General features: G+C 50.8%; 1 protein-coding gene across 1 annotated transcript in view; it reads right to left on the bottom strand.

The window, feature by feature from the left end:
- The window catches only part of Prrc2b (proline rich coiled-coil 2B), a 94,151-nt gene that overhangs the window by 38,081 nt on the left and 29,598 nt on the right, over positions 1-26,472 (bottom strand). The window contains exons 2-9 of the mRNA XM_059260044.1: positions 18,239-18,408; positions 17,484-17,661; positions 15,052-15,154; positions 12,612-12,684; positions 6,819-6,962; positions 4,410-4,651; positions 3,913-4,034; positions 3,367-3,506 (exon numbers count right to left, since the gene is read on the bottom strand). Of these exons, the coding sequence (XP_059116027.1) occupies positions 3,367-3,506; positions 3,913-4,034; positions 4,410-4,651; positions 6,819-6,962; positions 12,612-12,684; positions 15,052-15,154; positions 17,484-17,661; positions 18,239-18,353 (1,117 nt within the window). The 5' untranslated portion in view covers positions 18,354-18,408. The remainder of the gene's footprint in view (positions 1-3,366; positions 3,507-3,912; positions 4,035-4,409; positions 4,652-6,818; positions 6,963-12,611; positions 12,685-15,051; positions 15,155-17,483; positions 17,662-18,238; positions 18,409-26,472) is intronic.

The raw sequence follows: 26,472 nt of genomic DNA, 5'->3' as shown, positions 1-26,472 counted from the left end.
GATTAGACAAAAAAGGGGAAGTGCTATGGAATGTCTTTTTCATGCTATGAATATGTGTGACTCCCATTGGATAATAAAATTGTTTTGGCTTATGGCAAGCAGGACATCCAAGCAGAGATACAGGGAGAAGAAGGGCAGAGTTGGGAGAGAGACGCCAGCCACCACCAAAGGAGTAACAAGATGCCAGCAGACCGGTAATGCCACAACCATGTGGTAACATATAGATTAATAGGAATATGAATAAAATTACCAATAAACATTATGATCCTCTCTACTGACCTGAGACAGGGTCCAGCAGTTAGGATGATGTATTACTCTTGCAGAGAACTCAAGTTTGGTATCCAGGAACCATCTATAAATACAGCTCCAAAGGATCTGACACCCTCTTCTGGCCTCAGAGAGTTTTTGCACTCAGGTGTACATAGCCACACACAAGATACATAATCAAAAATAAAATAATCCTTAAAATGAAGATTCTCTCTACTGACAACTACAGAACACTAATGAGAAAGGACAGACCTGCGGAGACTCACTGGGACCCTGGAACTGAGGAGTCAAGACAGAATGGCTGAACTTGACACAGAAGCAGGATCTTCGTAAATACTGCCAGGGTGGAATCCAAATTTGCAGAGACCAGTAAAGAACTTGAGGAATCAAACTTGCAAAGAAACAAGGTAGAAAGCTCACACTATCTGAGTTTAAGATTTACTATGATTGGCACAGCTGAACTTGTCCATGGAAATAAACATCGACAGGGATTGACATGGATGACATTCGGCAAAGGTGCCAGACCACGTCAAGGGGAACGTCTCAAGGGCCAGTATCATAGTCAACAGGACTGCTGAACACCAGGGAACATCACTGCCCTCAAGGAAGGCAAAGAATATTCAGACTGGAAGCAAAAGGTGATTTGGAAAGATTTCTTTTATTTTTACTCATGTGTGCGTGTATCTTTGTGAATGATTATCATGTGTGTCAATAGGTGCCCATGTAAACCAGAAGAGGCCACCAGATCCCCTGGAGCTGGAGTCACAGGTGGGGCCTCTGCAACGGGAGATATTCTTAACCACTGAGCCATTTCTCCAGCCTATTAAATAATGTGCATTTCTTTCTTTTTAAGTATTGATTATGGATGTGTGTGTGTGCCTTCTTGAGTTTATGTGTACCACATGCATGCAGGAGTCCAAGGAGGTCAGTGGGCTTTAGACACCCAGAAACTGGAGTTCCTGGTGTACGTGAGCCACCTGATGTGGGTGCAGGGAATTGAACCCAGGTCCTCTGCAAGAGCAGCCAGTGCTCTTCACCTCTGCACTCTCTCTCTCTAGTCATGCCCAACCCCTATTTTTGTTTCTGGTTTTTTCTTTTGTTTTGGTTTCGAGACAGGGTTTCTCTGTGTAGCTCTGGCTGTCCTGGAACTCACTCTGCAGATCAGGCTGGCCTCAAACTCACAGAGATCTAGAGATCCGCCTGCCTCTGCCTGAGTGCCGGAATTAAAGGCCTGTGCCACCATAGTGGCATAGATTTGTGTGTGTGTGTGTGTGTGTGTGTGTGTGTGTGTGTGTGTGTGTGTGTGTTGCCTGACTGTGGAGACCAGAAGACGGTGTTGAATCCTCTGAAACTGGAACTACAGATGGTTAAGAACTGCCATATAGGTTCTGGAAACAGAATCCAGGTCCTGGAAGAGCAGCCAGTGCTCTTTTTTTTTTTTTTCCGAGACAGGGTTTCTCCGTGTAGCTTTGCGCCTTTCCTGGAACTCACTTGGTAGCCCAGGCCGGCCTCGAACTCACAGAGATCCGCCTGGCTCTGCCTCCCGAGTGCTGGGATTAAAGGCGTGCGCCACCACCGCCCGGCGAGCAGCCAGTGCTCTTAACCCAAGCCATCTGTCTATTTTTTTTCCCCTAGAGCTAAGAACCGAACCCAGGGCCTTGTGCTTGCTAGGCAAGTGCTCTACCACTGAACTAAATCCCCAACCCAACCCCCCCCCCCCCACCGCTATCTCTCTAGAGCTCCTAAGATACTCCTCTCTCTCTCTCTTGCTCTTTTTTTTTTTGAGGCACGGTTTCTCTGTGTAGCCCTGGCTGTCCTGGACTTCACTCTATAGGCCAGGCTGGCCTCAAACTCACAGAGATCCGCCTGCCTCCACCTCTCAGAACTAGCAGTACTAGGATTAAAATGTGCACCACCACACCTGGTTTAAGATACTGCTCTTAATGAGACTTCTAAATGGATAAAGCCCAGTACATGGATACATCACAGGAGCCGACAGAATCTGCTGATATATAAAAGCACTGACAAGTATCAACATGCCAATAAGAATAGAAACTGTGGGGCTGGAGAGATGGCTCAGCGGCTCAGATCACTGGCTGCCCTTCCAGAGGTCGTAAGTTCAATTCCCAGCAACCACATGGTGGCTCTCAGCCATCTACAGTGGGATCTGATGCCCTCCTCTGTCAAAAAGTCAATAGAGCACTCAAATACATAAAATACAAAAATAGATCTTAAAAAAGAAAAAATAGAAACCGTATGACCCCCACTGGGCCAACACTCTGTTGACCAAGGAGCAGGTGGGGCAGCAGTTAATCCAGCACTGAGGAGGTGGCGGAACAAGGTGGCGGTGCTGAGTGTGAGACCAGCCTGGGGGTACATAAGATCCTGTCTCTAAAAAGGAAAACAGACTGAAGCAGTGGTTCCCAACTTTCCTAACACTGCCATCCTCAAGGGGGTCAAGACCCATAGGTTGAGAACTGCTGGACCAAAGCGATGGCTCAGGGTTAAGCCGTAGGGGTGGGTACCTCTCACCTGTAACCCTAGCACTTAGAAGGCTGGCGCAGGACCACGCCTCAAAAAAGGCAGGGCTTGGTCCGCAAAATAGTCACGTGCCTGTCCCCACGGCTAATGACCGGAGTTGGAGCACCAGGACACACTTGGCAAAAAGAAAACCAACTCCCAAGACATCCTCCGACCCCAGGTGTGCCATGACAGAGGAATGCAGGCCGGCATGCACATACTGTAGCCCAGGTAAACAAAGAAATGTAACTTAAGAAAACTCTTCTCCTTCTCAAGGAAGCGGAGCTCCTTGGAGCTATGTAAGCACACAGCCCAGTGCACGTGGGTTTAATCCTCAGCATGGGATGGAGGATTTCTAGCCAGACGAAGTAGTAAATGTCTGTAATTCCACAAGTCCTTTTAAAGGCTCAATAGCACAATCTCCCAGAGCTCTACGATTAAGAGCACAGACCAAAAGAAGATTTCACTTGGCCAGAGAGTGCCCTCTGGTCTGACTGCACACACAGGCACGGCGAGTCTGTCTTCTCCAAGAACAGAGCACATTGGTGCCACACGGCTGCTGTCCCTCCTGACACCCACCTGCCCAGCCATCATCTGCATCCGTGTCCAGATCATCCAGGCCCTTCAGGTTCTCTGCGTTGATGATAGTGGGCCGTGGTGCCCGCTCCACCAGCTGCCTCAGTGGGCGTACTGGGCGCGCCAGGCCGGACCTTTCTTTCCTGATGAGACAGAAAAGAAAGATGGGTCACATGACTTACAAGGGGAAGCAGTCATTTTCCAAAAACAGGTTCCCCTTGCAGTCTGGTGTTTGAGTATCTATCTATCTATCTATCTATCTATCTATCTATCTATCTATATATTACTTCCTTTTAGAAGAAATATGCAATGAACAATAAAAAACATTCTAGATAGGGTTCTGTTTCATCCACAGCGCCACAAAGCTCACTGCTACCCCCACCATAGTTACTGCCAAACTCCTGCAGTGGGGACTTAACACTGTAACCCAAGCTCCTTGCCAGGCCCATCCCCTGCCACCCACGCCAACACCAGGATGTTCTCTCTACAGAGCACAGAGCACATTCACATCATACAATGACACACAGGACCACAGGCTCACAGCCTTACCCATCTTGGTCATTCATCTGGAACTGTCTAAAAGGAACCCGGGGTTCCAGGCGGAGCTGAGGAAGGGGGAAGGAGCTTCGTTCCACCGTACCCTGGTTCTCTGATGACTGTGGTGAACACATCTGAAACATAAACATCGGGGTGTCGGACTTTCTGGCGATGGTTCCAATTACACGTTCAGGAAGACTTCACTTTGGAAAGGGAATATGGTGGAAGGGCACAGAGAAGGCTGGAGAGGGTTTCTCATGAATCCGGCACACCATTCCATCTGCCTTGGGTTCAATAAGGCTACATCTGTCTCTCCTTTCTCTGAAGAACCAAAGCTACACCATCCAAGCCCCAGAGGCGGTAGACTGGAAAAAGGCAGTGGATTCTGCTGTAGGCCACAGTGGTCTCTGGCTATTATCCTGACAGAGAGCTCAGGCTGAGCGACCTTAGCCAGTTCTGGTGGACAGAAAGAACAATTAGCTTCGGGACAAGATGCTCTGAAGACTTACAAAAGCAGGAAGCATGTCATGGTAAGTGGGAGGCTGGTAAATGTGTCCCATGAACTGTGAGGCCCCTTTGCGGATGGGCTGGGCCGGGCGGAGAGAGAGGTCCTTAGAGTCGCTGGTGCCTGTCGAGGAGGGGGCTCCATCTCCCGCACTGGAGGTCCTGCTGCCCAGCTCTGTCGGGGAGGTGTTCAGAGATGTGGCAGAAATGATGTTTCGCCCACCACCCTCCCTCCAGCTCGTCACATCTGTGAATTGGAAAGAGACAAAAGAAAGGGAGGAGATCTGTAAAGTTCTGAGGCCAGTGGACACGACCCCTTACTTAAAAACAAAAAAAGAATCACAATGAAGAGAGAAAATCCAAGTGCTGTCAGGGTGAGTGGGGAGCAGGAGCTAGTGAGCTAGCATTTCCTGAGGGGCATCGGATATATGACTGAGAAACACAGAGAGCTCCACTTCAGACAGACACCAGCGAAAAGTAGCGCCTCTACGGCCAACACCACACCCACCCAGAGGGCGGAACTCGGGGACACAGGACAGCCAACACTGTCCCACACATCGAGGCCAGCGTGACTCTTGACACAGGCTCACTTTTACACCACAGCCCGTTTGACAGGATGCTTTGGTTCTGGGCTGACTGCAACACTGTCCAGTGAGTCTCAGCTTGAAATGTTGGTACCATGTGATCACGTGCAGCATGCATGGAACACACACTCAGTTCACAGAAAAAACCTGAGGATGGAGCTGGTGCAGTTGGAGTCTTGTGGGTAAATGTACTTGCTGCCAGGCTGATGACCCGAGTTCGATCCCCAGGACCCCAAGTTGTACCCTGACCTCCACCTGCGTGCTCTGGTATGTGTGTCCCCCTACCCCACAAATACATACAAAATAAAATTTTTAAAAACTTAAAAACTTGATAGTTATCTTTCCCTGTGAGAGTGTGCTACATGATGACAATCCCTATGAGCCTACTTACCAAAAGAGGCACACTCCAGAACCAACACAGACTGACTTTTCTTCTTTAAATAAGGGGCTCACTATATATCCCTGGCTGGCTTGGAGCTCACCATGTAGACCAGGGTAGCCTCGAACTCACAGAGATCCACTGGCCTCTGCTTCCCAAGGGCTGAGATTAAAGGTGTGTGCCACTATGCCTGGCCTGACTGATTTTTCTTATGCAGACTTAAGATTAATTTATAAGTCATTTGCAAAAGACAAACACTAGCAGTGTGAACATGTCTCCCTTTCACAATGGTGTTCAGTGGCCTGCAGATGTGGCTGGCTGCAGATAACTCACAATGCACGAAGGGAAACTACATACAAGGTACTAGTGTGGGGGCCACACAGAGGGCCACACCTCCAGGCTCCTCTCCATTCTCTTCTGCTTATGAGCTGAGACAGGAAAGGACATGGAATTTGGCACCCCCAAGAAAAAAGCCAGCCAGGATGGGGGCCAGCCCACCAGTCTGCTCCAACTTTGCTGCTATCCTAGGAAGCCAAGACCACCCCTTAAGCCAACTGCTTCTCACCTTCTCAAGAGAAAGACCTGATCTCAAAGCTGCTTCTACTTGTACACCTTAGCCCCACCAGGTAACCCATCTTAGGGTAGGACTCTTCTGAACCTTTAACTACCCACTTTGAGCACTGCATACCGGGTAACCCATCTTAGGGTAGGACTCTTCTGAACCTTTAACTACCCACTTAAGCACTGTGTACTCTCAGCAAAGTCCATGTTTCGGCAGAGTGGCAGGGCGGTCACTCAGCTTTCAGGACAGTGCCTCTGATCCTCATCAGCAGGAGAGGACCTGGGACTGTAAGGGCAGGCAGACAAAAGCCCTTGAATTTCAAGACCGAACCCAGGATGTAGTTCGGCTTCCTTGGTCAGGCCAAATAGAAAACCCAGATCTTCCACACCAGAACCTCACACCACAGGCTTGCTGGCAAAGCACCACACACAGGCCTTCCCTAACCCCAGCACTAGAGAGGACCCAGTGCTGGCTGCTGTGAATACACTGGTCAGTTCTGATGTGGATGGGGAGGGTGGAAGCCAAGCTGTCACAGCTCCTGGGGTGACAATCAGCACACACAAGGGTCTGGGGACAGGTCATGGAAGCGGGGACTTGACTAAGCCAGTGGCTCCCTGTATGTATCCAGGGAGCACCGGTGACCCAGCTTAGGGGACGTAATAACAGATGGTACATGGACGGTGACAAGACCTGGTTCAGCCAGAGGGACGAGAGACAGGGGGGAGGGACAGGCCAGGGAGGCAGTCAGGACATGCACATGTCAAGCTAGCAACCGGCTTCCGTGCTGAACCACCTAGGCCCAGCAGCTGGGGCCCACCTGGAAAGGGGAAAGGAAGAGAGGGGTCTGGTGCCCAGTGAGGGCCCGAGGGCAAAGCTGCCATTCACTCACTCTGAGGGCGGAGGCTTGGTCCTGGCCCATACGACAGATCGAAGGCGCCCTTTTCTTTGCCAGCCCTGTCCTGCCCTCCGGCTGCTTTCAGCGTCGGAAATTCCTCGGGAGAGAAGGATAAGAGTCGGCTTGAGGCCCTTAAACCTGTCAGGAGAGGCAGAGAAGACACAGAGTGAGTGGGACAGCTCTCCTAGCCCCACAAGGCTGGGGTGGCTGCAGGTAGGCAGTGTTTGGCGCATCTGCACTGGGGGTCAGTAAGGGTGACCCCTCTGCTGTCCTCGGGCTGGCAGGATGAGGGGCAGGATGTCACCTCTGCTCCAACCTGTCCCTTTCCACCCCACAGGAGCCACCTGGTACTTGTGCCTGCCCGGGTGGTGAGTAAGCACAGTCCATAAGCGAGATCAGCTCCTGAAGAAAACTGCCTTGTATGGGGCCACGCCCACAGACGCCCCCACAAGGCTGTGGCCTATAATTTCTGAACGTCACAGACTCAGCTCCCGACTGCAGTTCACCTCCTCAGCTGCTCCCAGCCCCGCCAAGCCGAACGTGGTCCTGGTGTAACCCCAAGACCATTTCCTTCTACAACTGTCACTGACTGCTCACGCCCAACGCTTCAGAAGGAGCAGCCCTGTTTTAACTTCACCCCTGACACACAGATCCTGTGACCTCATGAATGAACAGAGGAAAATGGTCCTTTAAGGTCCGCGGTGGGAAGTGGTCCTCTCTCAACTATACAGCCCATGTTGAGCGCCATACAGCTGAACTGAAGCACCACACCACTGTCCTGCTGTGTCAATCACCGCCCTGTAGGGACAAGCCACACCCTTAGGTTTTCAGTTCAGTCCATAGGCACCTGCTGACTGAAACGGGCTGAGCCAGGGAAACGGACGGGGTCACTGCAGTAGTGCCAGACAGAGGCCTGCTCACCACTACTCAGTGAGAGGCTGGGGCAGGGCAGCCTGCCAAGTGAGGACATCAACTAAACCCCACTCCAGACAGAAATGGTAAAAGGTGGGTGGTTGATTTGAACTGTCAGCCTGACACAGTTGAGAATCACCTGGGAATGAGTCTCAAGGAAGGACTGTTTAGATCAGGGTGGCTTCTGAGCATGTCTGTGGGGGATAATTTTGATTATGTTAATTGGGCAGGAATTGTGGGTAGTGCTACTCCCTAGGCATGGGATTGTGGATTGTTTAAGAGTGGAAAAGCAGCTGGGCAGTGGTGGTACACATCTTTAATCCCAGCACTCAGGAGGCAGAGGCAGGCGGATCTCTGTGAGTTCCAAGCCAGCCTGGTCTAAGGAGAGAGTTCCAGGACAGCAAGGCTGTTATACAGAAAAACCGTCTCAAAAAAACAAAAAGAAAAAATAAGAGACACCAGGGTAACTCACAGCCTCCAGCCGGGGTAACTCACAGCCTCCCACCAGCACACTAGTATCCCTAAGATTTCAGCACTTTACATTCCTTACCCAATATCGGCACTCTACCAAGGTGGTCAGGACAGGCCACGCAAAGGGGAAGGGCACACACCTTTGACCTCTGCCCTAGCACTTTCGATGCATGCCTGAGGAGTTTAGATCCCTGGCATCTATGTGAGAATCTGGGATGCAATGGCAGGGATCTGTAATCCAGCACTCCCTAGGAGGCAGACAGAGTTGTCCAGGAGCTCGTGGGCCAGCAGGCTTGGTGTACGCAATGCAATGGCAAGAAGAGCCACTTCCACACGGTGGAGGATGAGGACTGATTCAGGAAGCTGTCCTCTGACCGACCTCCACGTGTGTGCACTGCGGCACCTGTGCATCTGCCCTTACACACACAAACACACACACAATTTTTAAAAAGTCAACAGCCAGGCATAATGGTGTGCCATTTATAACCAGAAGAGGGAGCCTATGAAAATGCCTCTGTAAGGCTGGCCGAGAGGCAAGTCTGTGGGGTGTTTTCTTGCTTCCTGATTGCTGTAGGGGACCCAGCTGACTGGGTGACAGTGCCACCCCTGGGCAGATCATATATAAAAAGGCGAACTGAACAGGCCAGGGGGAGCGAGGCAGTAAGCAGCATTCCTCTATGACCTCTGCCTCCAGACGCCTGGATTCCCGCCAGGAGCTCCCTGACACTTCCGTTCATGGTGGCTGTAGGCTAAAGCAAACCCTTCCTTCTCCAAGTCGCTTCTGGTCATGGTGTTTTGTCATAGCAACAGAGAGGGATTTAAGACAGTGAGCTTCAAGCCAGAGAGACCCTGCCTCAAAAAATGAGGCTGAAGAGCACTGGCTGCTCTTCCAGAGGTCCCGAGTTCCATTCCCAGCACCCACATGGTGGCTCACAACCATCTGTAATGGGATCTGATGCCCTCTTCTGGCCTGCAGGCATACATGCAGATAGAGCACTGTATACATAATAAATAAATAAATCTTTAAAAACGAGGCAGATTACTCACGAAGAATGACATCTGAAATTATCCTCTGGTCTTCACACACGTACATAGGCATTCTGTGGAATATCGCTTTAACTATGTAAAGATATGTTCCGTTTGTTTACGCTGCATTTGTTTAATTAATGTAAAGATGGTTGCTGCTTTACCTTGCCTGCCTAAGGCACCTGAACGGTGGAGAGCTAGGCAGTAGAGGGATAGGCGGGGCTGGCAGGCAGACAGAATAAGCAGGAGAGAAGGGAGGAGAGATCAAGGGAGAAAGAAAGGGAGACGCCAGGGCCAGCCAGGCAGCCGCCAGACAGACAGACATGGAGTAGGACACACAGAATGAAAGAAAGGTAAAAAGCCCCGAGGCCAAACATAGATGAAGAGAAACAGGTTAAATTAAATGTAAGAGCTAGTGGGACAATCATAAACCAAGGCTGAGCATTCATAACTAATATTAAGTCTCTGTGTCTTTCTTTGGGAGCTGGTTGGTGGTCCAAAAAAAAGCCTGCTACATATGCACACACACCACATGCCTGCGTACCCACGCATGGACGCATGCGTACACACAACACTTGACCTGCATAGAGGACAGACAGGTAGGACCCAGCTGACAGTGTGGTCGCTGCTCTGCCTGCAGCCTCTCTGAAGACCTCTAGTTGCCTACCCTCTCTGCTCTCACAATTCACCTCACCTCCATCAGCAAAGTGCTCTCATGGTGTGTAGCTGAGCCGCCCCCAGAGTGAGGCCACACACATTTGGACATGTCTGCAGTTCCTTGGGAGACCCTGCGGCACTAACTTGTAGCTCTGTACGGGGTTGTCCACCGTGGATTCCGGCCACAGACATGTCCTCTGTGCTGGCCATCCACAGCCACTGGAGGTAGCATGAACTACAGCTCAAGTGTGGCACAGCCCTGGCTGACAGGGACACACGGGAGTGGGAAGGTACCCCAGGGCAGAGGACAAGAGTAAAACCGGCTGCCAGGGCTGCTTCCCCAAAGAGTGAGCAACTTGAGGTTCCAACAGTTTGCACCGTGGAGCTATCCCTAGCGTCGTCATCTCTCTCTCACAGGCAGTGGCTGCTGACTGGTCAGCGCTGTCAGAAATACACCAGCTAAGAATCCTACAAGACTTCATGTAGCTGGGCGGTGGTGGTGCATGCCTTTAATCCCAGCACTCGGGAGGCAGAGGCAGGTGGATCTCTGTGAGTTCGAGGCTAGCCTGGGCTACAGAATGAGATCCAGGACAGGCTCCAAAACTACACAGAGAAACAAACCTTGTCTTGAAAAACCAAAAAAAAAAAAAAAAAACTTCATATAGAAAAATCTCAATTCAAAAGTAGGAAGTACTCTTGAATGCATTGGCTCAGGAGATCACTTCCTAAATATAACACCAACAGCACAGACACTGAGAGCAACAATTAATAAATGGGACCTCTTGAAACTGAGAAGCTTTTGTAGGGCAAAAGACACGGTCAATAAGACAAAGACAGCCTACAGAATGGGAAAAGACCTTCACCAACCCCACATCTGACAGAGGACTAATCTCCAAAGTATATAAAGAACTCAAGAAACTAGACATCAAAATACTGAACAATCCAATTAAAAAATGGGCTAAAGAGCTAAACAGAATTCTCAAAAGAAGAATCACAAATGGCTGAAAGACAATTAAAGAAATGCTCAACATCCTTAATCATCAGAGAAATGCAAATCAAAACGACTCTGAGATACCACCTTACACCTGTCAGAATGGCTAAGATCAAAAACACTAATGACAGTCAATGCTGGAGAGGATGCGGAGCAAGGGGAACATTCCTCCACTGCTGGTGGGAATGCAAACTTGTACAACCACTGTGGAAATCAGTATGGTGGTTTCTCAGAAAATTGGGAATCGATCTACCTCAAGACCCAGCCATACCACTCTTGGGCATATACCCAAGGAATGTTCCATCATACCACAAAGATACATGCTCAACTATGTTCATAACAGCACTATTTGTAATAGCCATAACCTGGAAACAACCTAGATGCCCGTCAACTGAAGAATGGATTAAGAAAATGTGGTACATATACACAATGGAGTATTACTCAGCAGAGAAAAACAATGACAGCATGAAATTTGCAGACAAATGGATGGAACTAGAAAATATCATCCTGAGTGAGGTAACCCAGACCCAGAAGGACAAACATGTTATGTACTCACTCATAAGTGGATTCTAGATATAAAACAAAGAACAATCAGACTGTAACCCACAGAACCAGGGAGGCTATATAAAAAAAAAATCAGACTGCAACTCACAGAACCAGGGAGGCTACACAGCAGGAGGGACCCTAGGATGACTGTGGCTTATAATTAGTTTTGGTTTTACTCAATTACTGGACAAGCCTCAATGAAACATTTCACTATTAGGATAAGAATTTATACTGTATCAAGCTGATAATAGAAAAATAAATAAATAAAATGGGGGAAAAAAGAAAAGAAAAGAAAAATCTCAATTCCTGGTGCTCTCGAAACCACCTGCTGGTGGCTAGAGATGGTTGCTCTTTCAGAAGTCCTGAGTTCAATTCCCAGGACCCACACAGTAGCTCACAACCATCTGTAACTAGTCTCGTAGGATCAGATGACCTCTTCTGTTGTACAGAAAAAACATCCATAAGACATAAAAATAGGGGCTGGAGAGATGGCTCAGAGGTTAAGAGCACTGACTGCTCTTCCAGAGGTCTTGAGTTCAATTCCCAGCAACCACATGGTGGCTCACAACCATCTGTAATGAGATCTGGTGCCCTCTTCTGGCCTGCAGTCATACATGCTGTATACATAATAAATAAATAAATTTTTAAAAAAAAGACATAAAAATATATGTATATCTTAAAAAAATAAACAACAAAAAAAAACCCTACCTGCTGACTCTGGGCTCAGCTCCTCCAGAGCTGCAGGGACTGTGCACATCTGCACAGGACTCCCCTAAACTACTTCACCCAGTCAGACCTTGCCTTGGGAGCTACTGGACTGCTCTGAACGCTTCATCCTGCAGTGCACCACACCTTCACCTTCGCTTTTGCGAACAGCTCCACACAGTGGACTGACGACCTTTTCAGATCTTACTGCCTGTCAGGATACTCCCAGTAACCAATTCCACCCAATCCTCCAAAGGCTCTGGGTGAATGACGGTAAGCAGCTGCTCCCTGCACTGGGGTGGTACCACGTCAGCGACCGACAGGATGGGGACGGGACGGGACGCTGGCAGTATTTACTCCCCAGCAGCACAGCTCCTGGAGGACCATCAGGGCCAGAGTTGGGGTTCTTCTGCCCAGCTCAAGCGGAACATTTCTAACAGCCAATATTAAACTCAGCCCAGCCACCCATGCCCACTTACCACCTTCGTGTCCGACTGGCTTTCCACTCAGCTGTGCCCATGACTTTGGTCCACCTGGCACTGAACTTGTGTTCTAAGAGAAAGGAAACAAGGAGAGCCAGCTCAGCTAACCTGCTGTGCAACGAGAGCCTTGGGATGTGGCACTCAGAGCTGTGGGCCCCAGGTTCCACCTCTAGTACCACAAAGTGAACGGAGGGTGGGGTGAGGGTTGCATTTAGACTGAAGCCTCATGCAGAGGACAGGCGGCCACTTTCGGGGCTCTAGGAATAGCAGTCCCAGGCAGAGTCAGGAGCCTGGGGCCCAGAGCAGCACAGCTAATGAACAAGCACAGAAGACTCAACCCACACCCGCCCTCACGGCGAACTCTGCAAACATTGCCAGGCTGTCCCATGCCCACACAGAGCTGTGTTGTCTTGCTCCAGAGACAAGGCTCCAACCTCAATTTCAGCACATGTCTCAATCTGTGCCAGGGATAAACTGAGGAACACGCACAAGAAACCTAACATGCCCGACCGTGTAACGACTGGTGGTTTTTACAGCCTGACTCCCCTGAGAGGTCTGTCTCTTCTTCTCATCCACCCTTGCCTGCCTCAGCCTCGGGCCTGCTAGAGAAAGAAGCCTTTGCTGAAAGTTCATGAGGCTAGCAAGCTGTGGATCAAGTGAAATCCCACCCTGCCTCTAGAAGGGTCTGGTCAGAACCCAAATGGGATTCGAGGATGAACAACACAGACATGGCACCCGGGACGGGACCCAGGCTTACCCACCGCTCCCATGCAGAAAATGTCTGTCTGCCTGTGTCTGCTAGCCCTGAGCACAGACAAGGGCTTCACTGGGTACTGTGCCAAGTCTGCAGAGGTCTCCTGACCACACAGGACATGCCAAAAGGGCAGTAGGGCATGCAGCTGGGCCTGGAGGACCTCTTGTAAGCAGAGGGGCACCAGGGTTGGTGCCCTCCCCTCCCCCAACACACCTCGCCCATGTCTATAGACCTGGAATTACACAGCCCATACCAGGAACATTAATGGAGGGATGCCGATCATGCTGGTGATTTCTATTTCAAAAGCAGTGGACTGTAACTCCCAAGACCTTTATAAAGTAACATTGTAAGGTATCCCTCTCCCTTCCCAAGTTAGAGAGAAAACTCCAGTCTCTAAGAAGAGTTGATTGCTAGACAAATGACCCATGTGGACAGATTCCTTCCTCCACTGGCCAAAACTGTCGAAGCCCACACCCTTTTTTTCTTTTTTAAAGTTAATTAATTAATTTTTTCTATTATCAGCTTGATATAGTACAAATTCTTATCCTAACTAATAGTGAAATGTTTCACTGAGGCTTGCCCAGTGATTGAGTAAAACCAAATCTTATTATAAGCCACAGTCATCCTAGGGTCCCTCCTGCTATGTAGCCTCCCTGGTTCTGGCCCACATCCTTCTTACAGAGGTGCCCAGGACCCTATCCAGGTTCCAGAGCCACAGCTAGAGCACAAGTGTGTTTACCAAGCTCTACATGGCTAAATCTGAAACACCAGGAGTTATAATCCCACTTGGCTTTATATCTGGGAAAGAAAAGGAATTCAACTCCACATGTGACGTCATAGGCCCAAGGGACTGCGGCCAGTATGTATGGAATCTGATGGAAACGGGGATCTTTAGTGCTAGAGAGGACGGTGTCCCGGAGAAGCCACGGGCTCTTCTGACACACACACTTCCAGTCACAGCAGATGACAGCACTGTATGATCCAGGAGATAAGATACAACTAAGGTGTCAAGACAGTGGCTGAGGGCTGGAGGCGTGGTGGCACTTGTCTTTAATCCCAACAAAAGCAAGGCAGAGGCAGGTGGATCTCTGTGAGCCTGAGACCAGCCTGGTCTGCACGGCCAGTTCCAGGCCAGCCAGGGCTACACAGTAAGACCTGTCTCAAAACAACAAAAAAGGAGCTGGGTGGTGGTGGTGGTGGTGCACACCTTTAATCCCAGCACTCGGGAGGCAGAGCCAGGCAGATCTCTGTGAGTTCAAGGCCAGCCTGGTCCACAGAGCAAGAGCCAGGACAGGCACCAAAGCTACACAGAGAAACCCTGTATTGAAAAACAAAACAAAACAAAAACGAAAACAAACGAAAGGAAGAAAGAAAGAAAGAAAGAAAGAAAGAAAGAAAGAAAGAAAGAAAGAAAGAAAGAAAGAAAGGAAAGAGTGTGGGGCACCACAGTCAGCCGGCTGTGTTTTCAAACTCACCAGACAACAGGGCATTTCTGTGGCCTGCCTGCACTTCCTGTACTGTCATGACACCAGTGTCCACAGGGCACCAGCCTACAGTCAGCCCAAGTGACCTGCTCAAGACAACTCAACCTCGCCCAAGCAAACGAAAGCCTGTGCTCAACTCTGTCACCCAAGCAGCACCCACCAGGCCTCAGCAAGTCAGGGCAAGGTCCCCAGCACCTACCTCCTGACTGATTGACTGTGTCGGCTTCTGCAAATTGGAGACAGACTTCTGCAAAGCCGGCTGCGGCTGCGACTCCGGCGGCTGAGAGGCTGTCACACTGGAACTAGAAGAGAGCAGGATGCAGAGTGGGTCAGACTCCACCCGGGGCACCTGCCTGCCACAGCAGGGACACCCACAAGGCGGTGACCCACGTCCTGTGATGCAACGACACTGCCCAGGACATGGGGCAGTCTGCTGCTTGCCTCCAACAGCTGTCACATGAACTTGAAGAAGCAATAAAAGGAGAAACTGAGTCACTGGTGTGAGGGGCCTGAGCTCCATTCCTGACCAAGTTGCCCCACTTTGAGACTCAATGAACTTCTACCATGCTTCAGTGCATAAAAGAAATGCATGCTCTCAATAAAATAAAAACTTATAAGTATAAATAACAATCATAACCATTCATTTCCCAGGCATAAGCTTCAATTCCCATAGATTTTCCTACTCACATGTTCATATGATATTTTTAACACAAGACTGCCCTGTGTATATGTACGACTCTTCTTTCAGTCTACTGGAGCTCTTTACACATAGAATTAGCTTTAATGATGAGTAACTGCAGTTGGATGAGTCGTAGTTCATCCGTTTCTGTTCCTCTTTCTTCCCCATTACAGAGAACGGCCACAAACATTTTACACACACACAGGTCTTTGGGCATTCTCTGTTACCAAAGTCATACGACATATGGATGAAGCTGTCGGACCAAGAGTTCTTGAAACTTAAAAGCTATCACCAGCTGCCTTTACGTAGGCCGCAGTGTGCGCCCCACCTGACTGAGAGGAATTAGGAAGGGTGTGTGGAGCCTTCCACTCTGCCTCAGAGCCTTGCACTTGACAGCCTTGGGCAAGGTAGCCGCCCACTTGGTGAGGAGCAGAGGTTGCCAGGGGCTCATCTGATGACCCAACTCCACATATACACTGCTCCAAGTTCACCTGACCCGTCACTCACCAGTCACGAGAATGACAAACTGAAGGCCACTGGTCCTCTCACATCACCTTCTAACCTAAAACAGAAGCTTCCAGGTAGTGGCACCTCTGCGTCCCCAAACCTAGCCTCCAAGTCCCCCCACAGGAGGCCAGGCCAGGGCAATGGGGAGCCTCCTCAACTGCTCCCTCTTCACTTCCTCCCAGCAGGTGGCCTTCTCACGGGTGTCTGGGACTGCCTCTGCCTCATCGAAGAGCTGGTGGATGGTGAAAACAGCTAACGTGTGCCAGGCCCTCTATGGCAAGTTATTATCCCATGGGTGCACCACAATGCCCTGGTGACCACCCCTGGAGCTAGGGACTATTCCTCCTTGAAGGCGGGACCCTGGGGCTCAGAAGTGAACTGTCCCTCCAAGTCCCAACAAGCCACAAATGGTCTGACTGGAAACAGCACACAAGGCCAAATCTGAAGATCGGGTTCTACCTGTCAATTAACAGCAACCCTCACAAACTGCCTGCAAAACATCGTTTGGTTTGAGACAGAGTCTCTCCTTTCAGCACTGACTGACGTGAAATTCACTCTGTCGACCAGGTTGGTCTTGAACTCAGAGATCTGCCTGTCTCTACTCCCCAAGCGCTGGGGTTAAAGGTGTGTGTCACCATCCCTGGCTGCAAATCGTTGAAGTAGCTCAGGACCCATTTCAAACACTCCCACAGCATATCAGCTGGTGGCATGGTTCCCTCACACTACACCTCCTCTTTGCCATACTGCAGGGACAGCCTTCCCAAAGCTTCCAGGGCCATATCCAGCACAAGCCTAAAAGATGGGGGCTGGATGGCAGGGTGCATGCTGGGTCACTCTCACTGTCTAGTTCCCTATGTCGGCAGGAAGGGACCACAACAAACGCAAGGGTGAGGGTGAGGGAAGCTGGACAGTCTTGGCTTTCACACTCAGCAGCAAGCTCCAGCAGGAGGCTCCCACCCCTGGAGCTCCCCCTGCCTGGACATGGCTCCCTCCCCAAGAAGAGATCGAGACATGCAGAGGCTCAGAGATCAAAGAAGTCCCATCATCTGAGGGCTCGTGCAGCTCAAGTGCCTGGCTGTCTCTCTAGAGACGCATGGCTCAGGACCTGAGTCTCCTAAGGCTGCGGCTGCCAAGCTACATTCTCCCAACATGGAGCACACAGGGCCCCAGCCCCAACCCAGTGGCTCTCTGGGGACGTTCTGAATCACTGCACACACTCCCTTGGGGGGTATGGTTATCCAGAGAAATGCTACTCATCAGCTCAAAGGCCCAGCCACACAAAGGAAGAAGCGAAGTGCACACAGTCAAAGAGAAGCCCGGCCATACTTCTTACTCCCAGCCCGGCCTCTTCGAGGCCAGACCTGTCTCCTACAGAGCAGAAGATGCAAAGAGCCTTGATACACACCCGCCCTCCTCGGCCTGGTCATCACCCTCCTGCTACTCACCTCTTTGGGTCTTGCTGGTCCTGCTTGTTGGCCCATCCTGTCCCGTCCTTGGGTACTATCACGATGTTGGGGTCGTTTCCTTTGTTTTCAGACTTCAGGCTTGGCAGGTTTGCAGGCGGTGGCATACGCCGGGCTGTGGCAACTTTCCCGAGACTCTGTAAGCCATGTCTAGGAATAACTGCAGGGAAAGTGCACGGGACAGAACACACACCTCACAGGAGGAAAGAGGCCAGTTCACACCGCTGCTCAGCCTCCAAGTGAGAAAGACAAAGCTGAGCAAAGACAAGTGCCTGGCAGTCACTCCAGCCCTGCCAGCTCCTCCCCAGACTGCAGAGACAAAGGCCGCTGGATCTGCACAGACTCTCATTCCACTGAGGCGGGGTGGGGAGGTGGGGGAGTGGGGAGGTGAGGGTGGGGGGGTGTGTGTGTGGGGGGGCTCACGTCAGGGAGGGAGGAGCCAGGACCAGGAAGCTCAGCCCACAGTGACCACCCAGGCACCCTGAGATGGCCTGGCTACGACCCAAGAACCCCCAGGAAGGCCTTGTGGGTGGTAACAAGTCCTTCCTGAACTTGTTCCACCAGGTTCCACAAAGTCAGAACCAGGAAACTAAAAGGGAAGGCTGCGCAAATGCTGTGTGTGTTATTCCACCCCGCAGCCCCGCTGACAGTCTACAGGGACACAGCTGCCCGGCCAGGTGTCTGGTCACCTTACAGGAAAAGGAAGCGTAAGAGGGCCCAAATTTGGCCGGCCTTACCTGACGATCTGACCGCGCCTACTGATTTTCCTTTATACTTGTCAAACAGGCTGAGAGTCGAGTACTTGCTTTTCCCATCCTTGCCCTGGGTTATTTGCCCCAAACGATCGGACATTGCGATGAAATGTCATCTAGTAAGGAAATTTTTCTCGGCACCGCTTCCGATTTGCCTTTGGAATGGAAAAGAGGGGGGTCAGTCACCAGTCCTCCAATTCAGAGGAGCAAATCCTACAGGAATCACAAGATGTAAAGACAGTCATGGACTGTCCCAAAGAAAAGGCCCTCAGCATTTACCCACAGGTGCTCACTCCAGGTAGCTGGCTCTGCAGATGGCCTGGGCTACCCCACCCCCATTAATGACCTGCTGATGAGACACACTGGAGTCTGCTGCCACGGCCATTCTATAAATAGATTTTGACACACTCGGTCGCTCTCCAAGTCAAGGACAACTCTCCAAGACAGAAAACAACACTCCTGACTTCTAGCTCATACAAAAAGGCAGCAAAAGACCGACGGAGGTGCACGGCCCACTCGAGCCTCGGGTGAGCCACAGGTGCCGAGTCGGGGTGGGGGTGGGGTGGGGGAGGGGTGGAGCAAACCCCACCAAGGGAAATCCAGGTACAGGCTCCGTCAGGTCAAGAGCCAGCCCCTGGAGAACAGCAGCTGTGCCACAGAGCGGGGTGGGGTGAGAGACCGCACCAGCAATCCTCTCCACTCGGACAAACCTCGAAGCCTGGAAGAAAGCTTCCACCCTTTCCTTTCTCCTTGTCTGCCGCTACTTCACGAATCCCTTCCTTCCAACACTAAGTGCCCCTCCAGTATTATTAGTGAGCTCTGTGCTCAATGAAACTAAGACCAAGACTGACCTTCACCACCTTCTACTCCACACGCAGCCTTGACTAGAGATGCTGAACCTGAAGCGTGTACAAGGCACCATGGCTTCCGAACACTGGAAGCAAGTCCACTGCTCACAGGGCAATTAATACAAGGTGACTGTGGGAGCCTGTTTTCGGGTTCCTTGTGGCTTTACTCAGCAGATCTGCACAGAGAGGATGACTAGGACCACGGGCCTGAGTGCAGGTGTCTGACATGGTCTGCACTTGGCTGTACTGGAAGGAGGTCTTTTGCTCCACCCCTTGGCTTCTCTATAAACACCCTGGGGCAGAGACAGTCAGGGCCCATTGGAATAGGTTCCAGGCCCTCTGGAGGCTATCCTTTATTTTCTATCTGTTTATCTCCACAATCTAAATCCTTCTTTCTAATATTTCCTGCTGCTCGCACTCAAGAAAACTCTGGGGAGCTGTGGGGTTGGTAGGTAAACCCCCCACAGGTGACTAGGAGGCAGATGTCATAGTGAGGTGTGCCACTCTGTGATTCTGTCCCGAAGCTACTCAGGCTAGAACACATCAGTGTATCTGGCAGGCATTTTGCATCCAATAGGATGATGTTTAAGATAGACGTCTACAACGTGACCTTAGCCTACAAAGCACAGGGAGCAACAATCGATTACAACAGGCACCAAAACAGACGTGAGACAGAGCCACTGACATCACATCTGTGCAGACCCAACACATACATCCTTTGCACAGGCATCAGCTCTGGCACGAATCAGCTTTTACCACCTTCATTCCATCAGCCAGCACTCGCTATACCTGAGACTGGCCGGGTGCTGTGAGAGCGGGTGAGCATACACAGGAAATGCCCTTAAGAAATGCATGGGGGAGCTGCAGACAGAGCCTAGTGAGTAAAGTCATCTGCTGAAGGCCTGATGCCCAGAACCCACAGTGGCAGGACAAATGTAACTCTGGAAGTTGTCCTGACCTCCACATGCACACCATGGCACCTGTGCACACAGAACCTAGACAACACTCGGCCCAAGATCAGTGAGGCCTCTCAGCTCCATGGCCTGCGTAGGATTAGCTTTATGCATCAGGAGGGGAGCTGACCCTTCTTGCCCGGAGGTACCTGACACATCCCTTCCTTTCCTTTGTCTGTGGATCTCCCTCCTCTAAACCTCAATGGCTGAGTCCGCTCTGCCCCAGCAAGAGCATCCTTCCCTCAGGATGGACCACAAGCCCTGTAAGAGAGGAACCCAGATTTAAGCCACTTCAGAATAACCAGCACTTCACAGGACCTCAAGTATATGTTGACTCACAACTCTCCATGAAGTAGGAAATGCATTTCAAAACCGCTATGGGACACCATGTCATCCCAGTCACAATTGCTAAGTACCAAAAGGACAGGAGGTGGTGGCACAGCCTTTAATCCCAGCACTTGGGAGGAGAGGATCTCTGTGAGTTCGAGCCCAGCCTGGTCTACAGAGCGAGTTCCAGGTCAGCCAGAGCTGCTACAGAGAAACCCTGTCCTGAAAAAACAAAACAAAAAACAAAAAAAAGAGGGGGGAACCCCACAAATGTTGGAGATGTGCAAAGGGGTACCAAGGAAGAGCACAGAGGGTCACAGAGGGTCACAGAGCACTCGTAAATGTGAGTGCTCCAGCAGTGCCACTCCTGAGCACACATGCCAAGATGTGAGGACAGCGTGTGAGGATTGTGCAACCCCATTCACAACAGCCAAGACTCACAGTCAACTGGGGTCTTGTGGACAAACAGAGGAAGTTACATGGAATATTATCTAGCCAGAGACAAGAATGAAATTGTCATCTGCAGCACCACAGATGGAAGTGGAGGTCATTGTGTTGTTAGGTATAGAGATTCAGGTACCAAAGGGCAAATTTCACGTGTGGTGACCTGCATATGGGGGCAAGATGGTGCCTGCCACCATGACTGAGCTCTACTCCCGAACCTTCAGGGTGGAAAGAAACAACTCCCACAAGTTGTCCTCCGAAGTCCACATAGTCCCCACACAATCCATGTGTAAAATAAACACGTAAGTTTGGTTTTTTTTTTTTTTTTAATTGATCATGCTGAGCAGTGGTGGCGCACACCTTTAATCCCAGCACTCTGGAGACAGAGACAGGCGGATCTCTGTGAGTTAAAAGAAGTCTAGTCTGCATAGTGAGTTCCAGGACAGCAAGGGCTACACAGAGAAACTCTCAAGAACAAAATAAATAAAGTTGATCTCAAAGAAGTAGAGAGAAAGAAAAGCAGTGTCTACCAGAGGCTGGGAAGTGGGGAGGGAGAAATCAATCTTAACAGTCTGGAGTGGAACAGGAAAGCTAGGGTGGGCAGCAATGAATGGATACTTCACAGCAGCGAGCAGAGGATACGGAGTGCCCTATCCAAATCACCAAGCAATTTCCACAGTGACAGGTCTGCCGGCCACCCTGGCGCTCATCTAAGAGGCAGACGCTGCACACAACTGCACACACATACTGAATGTCTACCACATTCCAGAAAAACAGACAACTGCCTTGCCAAAGATATAGGTGTTGGAGGCAAGGCTCAGTGGTTACAGTCACTGACTGCTCTTCCCGAGGACCCAGGTTTGAATCCCAGCACCAGATCCAGAGGAATCCAACACCCTTTTCTGGACTCCACAGACGCCAGGTACACACACAGTACACAGACAACATACAAGCAAAACACTCACACACATAAAGTAAAAAAGTGGATTTCCTTATAAACAGGATAGGACCTAAGGTAGCACGCACTTCCGTCAACTCAGACTGATCGTTTGAAATAGAAGTGGTTACCTGGGTATAAATCCCCAACACCGTCTGTGGGCGGTGCATGCCTGGAATCCCCATAACGCAGGGGCTGAAGCAGGAGACTGAAGCTTCAGGGGGTTAAGAGTACTTACTACTCTTGCGAATGACCCTGGTTCAGTTCCCCGCACCTACCTGGTGCCTTACAACCGCCACACATTCGCACATGTGTGCACACACATATAGCTGAAACTGTTATTTAAAAAAAAAAAAAAAAAAAAGACCATCATGTGCCAGATGCCTTACCCTGAACACAGCCCTTGGGATGGTCATGTGATGGGACCTGTACCCTGCATCATAGAGCAGCTTCCAACATGAAACACAAGTTAGCAATGGCCTATTTTGTACTCTCAGGCTAAAAATTATAGATTTCAGTTTTCTGTAACTTTCGTTTTAAAGAAATGTAAATACCGCCAGGCATTGAGCACGCCTTTTATCCAAGCACTTGGGGGGTAGAGGCAAGTGGATCTCTGTGAGTGTGGGGCCAGAGCCTGGACTACAAAGCTAGTTCCAGGTCAACAGGAAACCCTGTCTCAAAAAAAGGGGGAGGGAGAAAGGGAGGGAGGGAAGGAGGGAGAGAGGGAGGGAGGGAAGGAGGGAGGGAGGGAGGGAGGGAGGGAGGGAGGGAGGGAGGGTGGGTGGGTGGGTGGGTGGGTAGGTAGGTAATGCCAAGAGTAGGGACCTGTCCCAGGACACTGGCCAGAAGCAGCACGATGAATTACAAACAGGGACTGTGAGTGGGTCTGTCCAGTGCTGTATGTCCCTCAACCAAGAACAAGAGTCCTTGTTCCCAGAGCCTGGCGGTGGTGTGGCTAAGCAAAGCCCTGGGTGGCATGCAGCCTGCATGTGAGAAGCCCCATGGTGCCATGAACAGTGCCACAGCCAGAGCAGAGGGTCAGGCAGAGGTGGGACCGTGGAGGCAGCTGGGAAGACAGAGGAAGGACTGTGAGATGCAGAAGGCAGGCCTCCAGAGGCTGGAAGAGGACAGGAAGTGGACTCCAGGAAGTGGACGCCCCAGAGCCTCCAGCACAAGGCAGCCCTGCTGGCAGCCTGGCCTTAGCCCTGGAGACACAGCTCAGGTTTCGAAACATCAGAGCCACAAGAAAGCCACTCAATACATACAGTAAGTTACCACAAAAACCGGATGTGCTAACACTGTCCTACACCCAACACAAGGCTAAACCTAGAACATAACAGAGGACAAGCTAGACATCACCCCACCTCACAGCCAGCTTAGTGGACATGCCACACAACCTCCTGCCTTGACACAGGACACACACTAAATGGCAACCACATTTCTGTGGTCCCTGACCACAACTGTCTCTGGCCACTGGGAATGACCAGTGATACCCTGTCCTGGCACCTCCTTCCCAGCCACACGGTGTGCAGGGCTAGACTTAGCACCATTAGCTTAAAATCTGATGAATTCTTAATTAAAAACTGAGCCACACAATGAGACCCTATTTCCAAAATAAAAAAGAGGCTAGGAAACAGAAACAAAATGGGACATTGGCAAGACAGGAACATGAGGCCTCTGCAGCCATTCTTTTTTTTTTGGGGGGGGGGGCGCATTTCTACTTATTTATTTATTTATTTACATTCTTATTTTTGTTTGTTTGTTTTTGTTTTGTTTTTTGAGACAGGGTTTCTCTGTGTAGTTTTGGTGCCTGTCCTGGATCTCGCTCTGTAGACTAGGCTGGCCTCGAACTCCCAGAGATCCACCTGGCTCTCCCTCCCGAGTGCAGGAATTAAAGGCGTGCACCACCACCGCCTGTGTGGCCACTCTTGTATGCCTGTAACTGGCTTTTATTTCAAAGCAGTATTTGTTTGTTTGGTTGGTTTTGGTTTTTCCAGGCAGGGTTTCTTTGTATATCCCTGGCTGTCCTGGAAGTAACTCTGTAGACCAGGCTGGCCTCAAACCAACTGAGATCTTACATCATTAAAAGTGTGCATCACTACCACCCGGCTATGGTAATTATTTTTGTGTCAGAGGACAACTTACAGGACTCAGTTCTCTCATCTTGTGGAATTCAGGGACTGATTTCGGGTCTTCAGGCTTGGCAGCAAGTGCCTTTATCAGCAGAGCCCTCTCTGTGTCCACGTCTTTGATCCGGCACCGACTAGGCCCATGGGCAAAGAGGTAGGGAGAACAGCACCACAGCATGCCCACCCGGTACTCGGCACTGAAGCCAAGAGTCCCCCATCCCGACCCGGGGAGCCGCACAGCATAGCCTGGAGGCCCACAGAGGTTTCCTCGTGAGAAATTACTCAGGGTCAGAGAATCTGAGCTTGCTTTACCCAGCAGGACTCCATAAGGAGATGACTTGGTCACAGGCGTGTTTACCAGCTGTTTGGAAGGATCTACACTTGGCTGTGCCGTGTGCTTTGATCTTGCAAGAGGGAGGTCTTTTGCCTTGCCCCTTGGCATGTTATAAAAAGCCTTTTGAATAAACCTCCAAGGCTGTTGGGTATTGATCCAGGCCCTCCCAAGGCTATCCTGTGTTTCTTTCTCATCATCTAGGCCTGTCTTTCTATCTGGTATTTTCTTATCCCTCTCTCCTCCACCTAAGAATTCTAGGAAAGATGGGAAAGGTGGCAATGGGACTCCCATAGTGACCGACAATATCCTGCCACTGCAGGGGAAGGGCTGACACTCTAAGCGTAGGCCCACTTGTGAGAATTTAAAAGTATCTGGGAGGTGATGGTCTGTCTCCAACTGCTTCTTGAACTGTGTGTTCCCAGTAAATTCAACCAATCAAAAAGCACTGTGTACCTGCCATGCCTTGAGTGTGGGAAGGGGATGCCTGGGTGACCTCAACCACAGGGAGCACCCAGGCCGGCACCACAGCTGCACAGCAGGGGATGGCGTGCGGCCAGTCCACTGAGTTTTGCACCTGCTGGCTACTGTTGGTATCGCCAAACTTCAGTCACCTCACTGTGGAACAGCTGGGCAAGAACTCTCAAGTGCTGGCCAGCTCTAGCCAAGTACAGCCATGTGACTCTCACTTTCGTGTCAAAGCAGCCATCTCTTTCCAGGCAGTGGGACTGTTATGGAAACAACCCCCCAGGGGAAGGGCCGGGCACGTGTTCCTTCCACAGTCACAGGTGAAGACCACACTCGTGGAAGGTGGTCTGCCCAGGCACACAGCTCCAGAGGAATCAGCACTAGGAGTCCTGTTACACCTGGCTCTTCCTAAGAGTCTGCTTAGAACACTTGAAGGGTCTTTAGACAGCTACAACCCACCGACCACAACTCCAAAAGGAAACTGTAGCCGTTAGAATTCCCCCCAAATTACTTATCTTTCCCCCAGAGCCTGTGGTATTTGGGTCCTGGCCTGGCCTCCACCCACCCGGCTCTTCTGCCTGCCAGCTGGTTTTCACAACACAGGCCAGAAGCACTGCTGTGAGCGGGCTTTCAATGGGCTCCAGAGAGATGCCCATCTTCTACCCACCCACACACACTCCCACCCAGCTTGCAGGCCAGGGTGGCACGAAGCAAGCCTAGGCAGGCGTTGCCTGTCAATCAGGAGCTGCTGAGGCCTGCTGGGCAGGTCTGTGGGACAGGACTGGCCCAGACACTCCAGGTCCTGGCTGGGAGCACGGCCCAGCCTGGCTCACAGCCACAGCTGTCTGCTGCCTTCTGTTCTTTGTGTAGGTGACAAGCTCTTTTTATCTCCAAACAAAATCTAATCTGGAACTTCAGTACCACTGGGAAAACTGGAAGAAACTGCAGGTAATTTGCCTGGCCTGTGACCCTCCTGTCCCACAGCAGCCACCTTAGGCACTTCAATAGGGCCCAGGTGCACTGTGCAAATCACTGGCTCAAGAGAAAACGTCGCTTTTAGCCAGATGAAGGGGGAAAAATCCTCATGAAGACAACTCTAAAGAAGAACTAGTAAGGACAGCCATTTAGAAGTCCATAAGTGTGCACACTTGGGCACGTGATCTAAAGACAACAGAGGCCCAGGCTGGGCAGGAACAAAAACCACCAGAGAGATTCTGGCCAACAAAGACACCGACACCCAGGCCACGCCTCTCCAGACTGGGCTCGCCTGTCCAGCAGGTTCCGGCTGTCTGTCCTCCACAGGGTCTGGCTCCCTACACACTATTTCATCAAAAGCCATTTCCGGGTAACAGGATTCATTTCACTCCACATTTGGGTATAAGCCAGCGTCAGATGACCAGCCAGGCAATCTGGGATGGCCTATGACTGGTGGGAGAAAGTGACAGCTGGGTACTCAGGCTGATCCTGGCAGCCATGGGCATTCCTGAGCACCAGGCACCCCCCTAGGCACTCATGTGCCCTGGACTCTACACAACACCCTTTTTAGAAGATACTTGTGTCAGCCTGTTTGACAGAGGAGAGCACTCCTGTCCAGTTGTCAGGACAGAGAGATCCTGTCCAAGGTCAAAGGGTCCGGGCCTGGACCCCAGGCGGTGGCTGCTGTGGCACCGGTGTTGTCAGAGCAGGCGGCAAAGACAACGGATGTGTGCTGACAGCACTGGATGGTGAACCCCAAAACAGAGCTCCCATTCACACCCTGATTTCACAGGCCAGGCTTCCATG

The sequence above is a fragment of the Peromyscus eremicus genome, chromosome 4 (assembly GCF_949786415.1).
Source record: "Peromyscus eremicus chromosome 4, PerEre_H2_v1, whole genome shotgun sequence".
Lineage (NCBI taxonomy): Eukaryota > Metazoa > Chordata > Mammalia > Rodentia > Cricetidae > Peromyscus > Peromyscus eremicus.
Note: the sequence above shows the minus strand (reverse complement) of the source record. Positions and strands in the feature narration are given on the sequence as shown.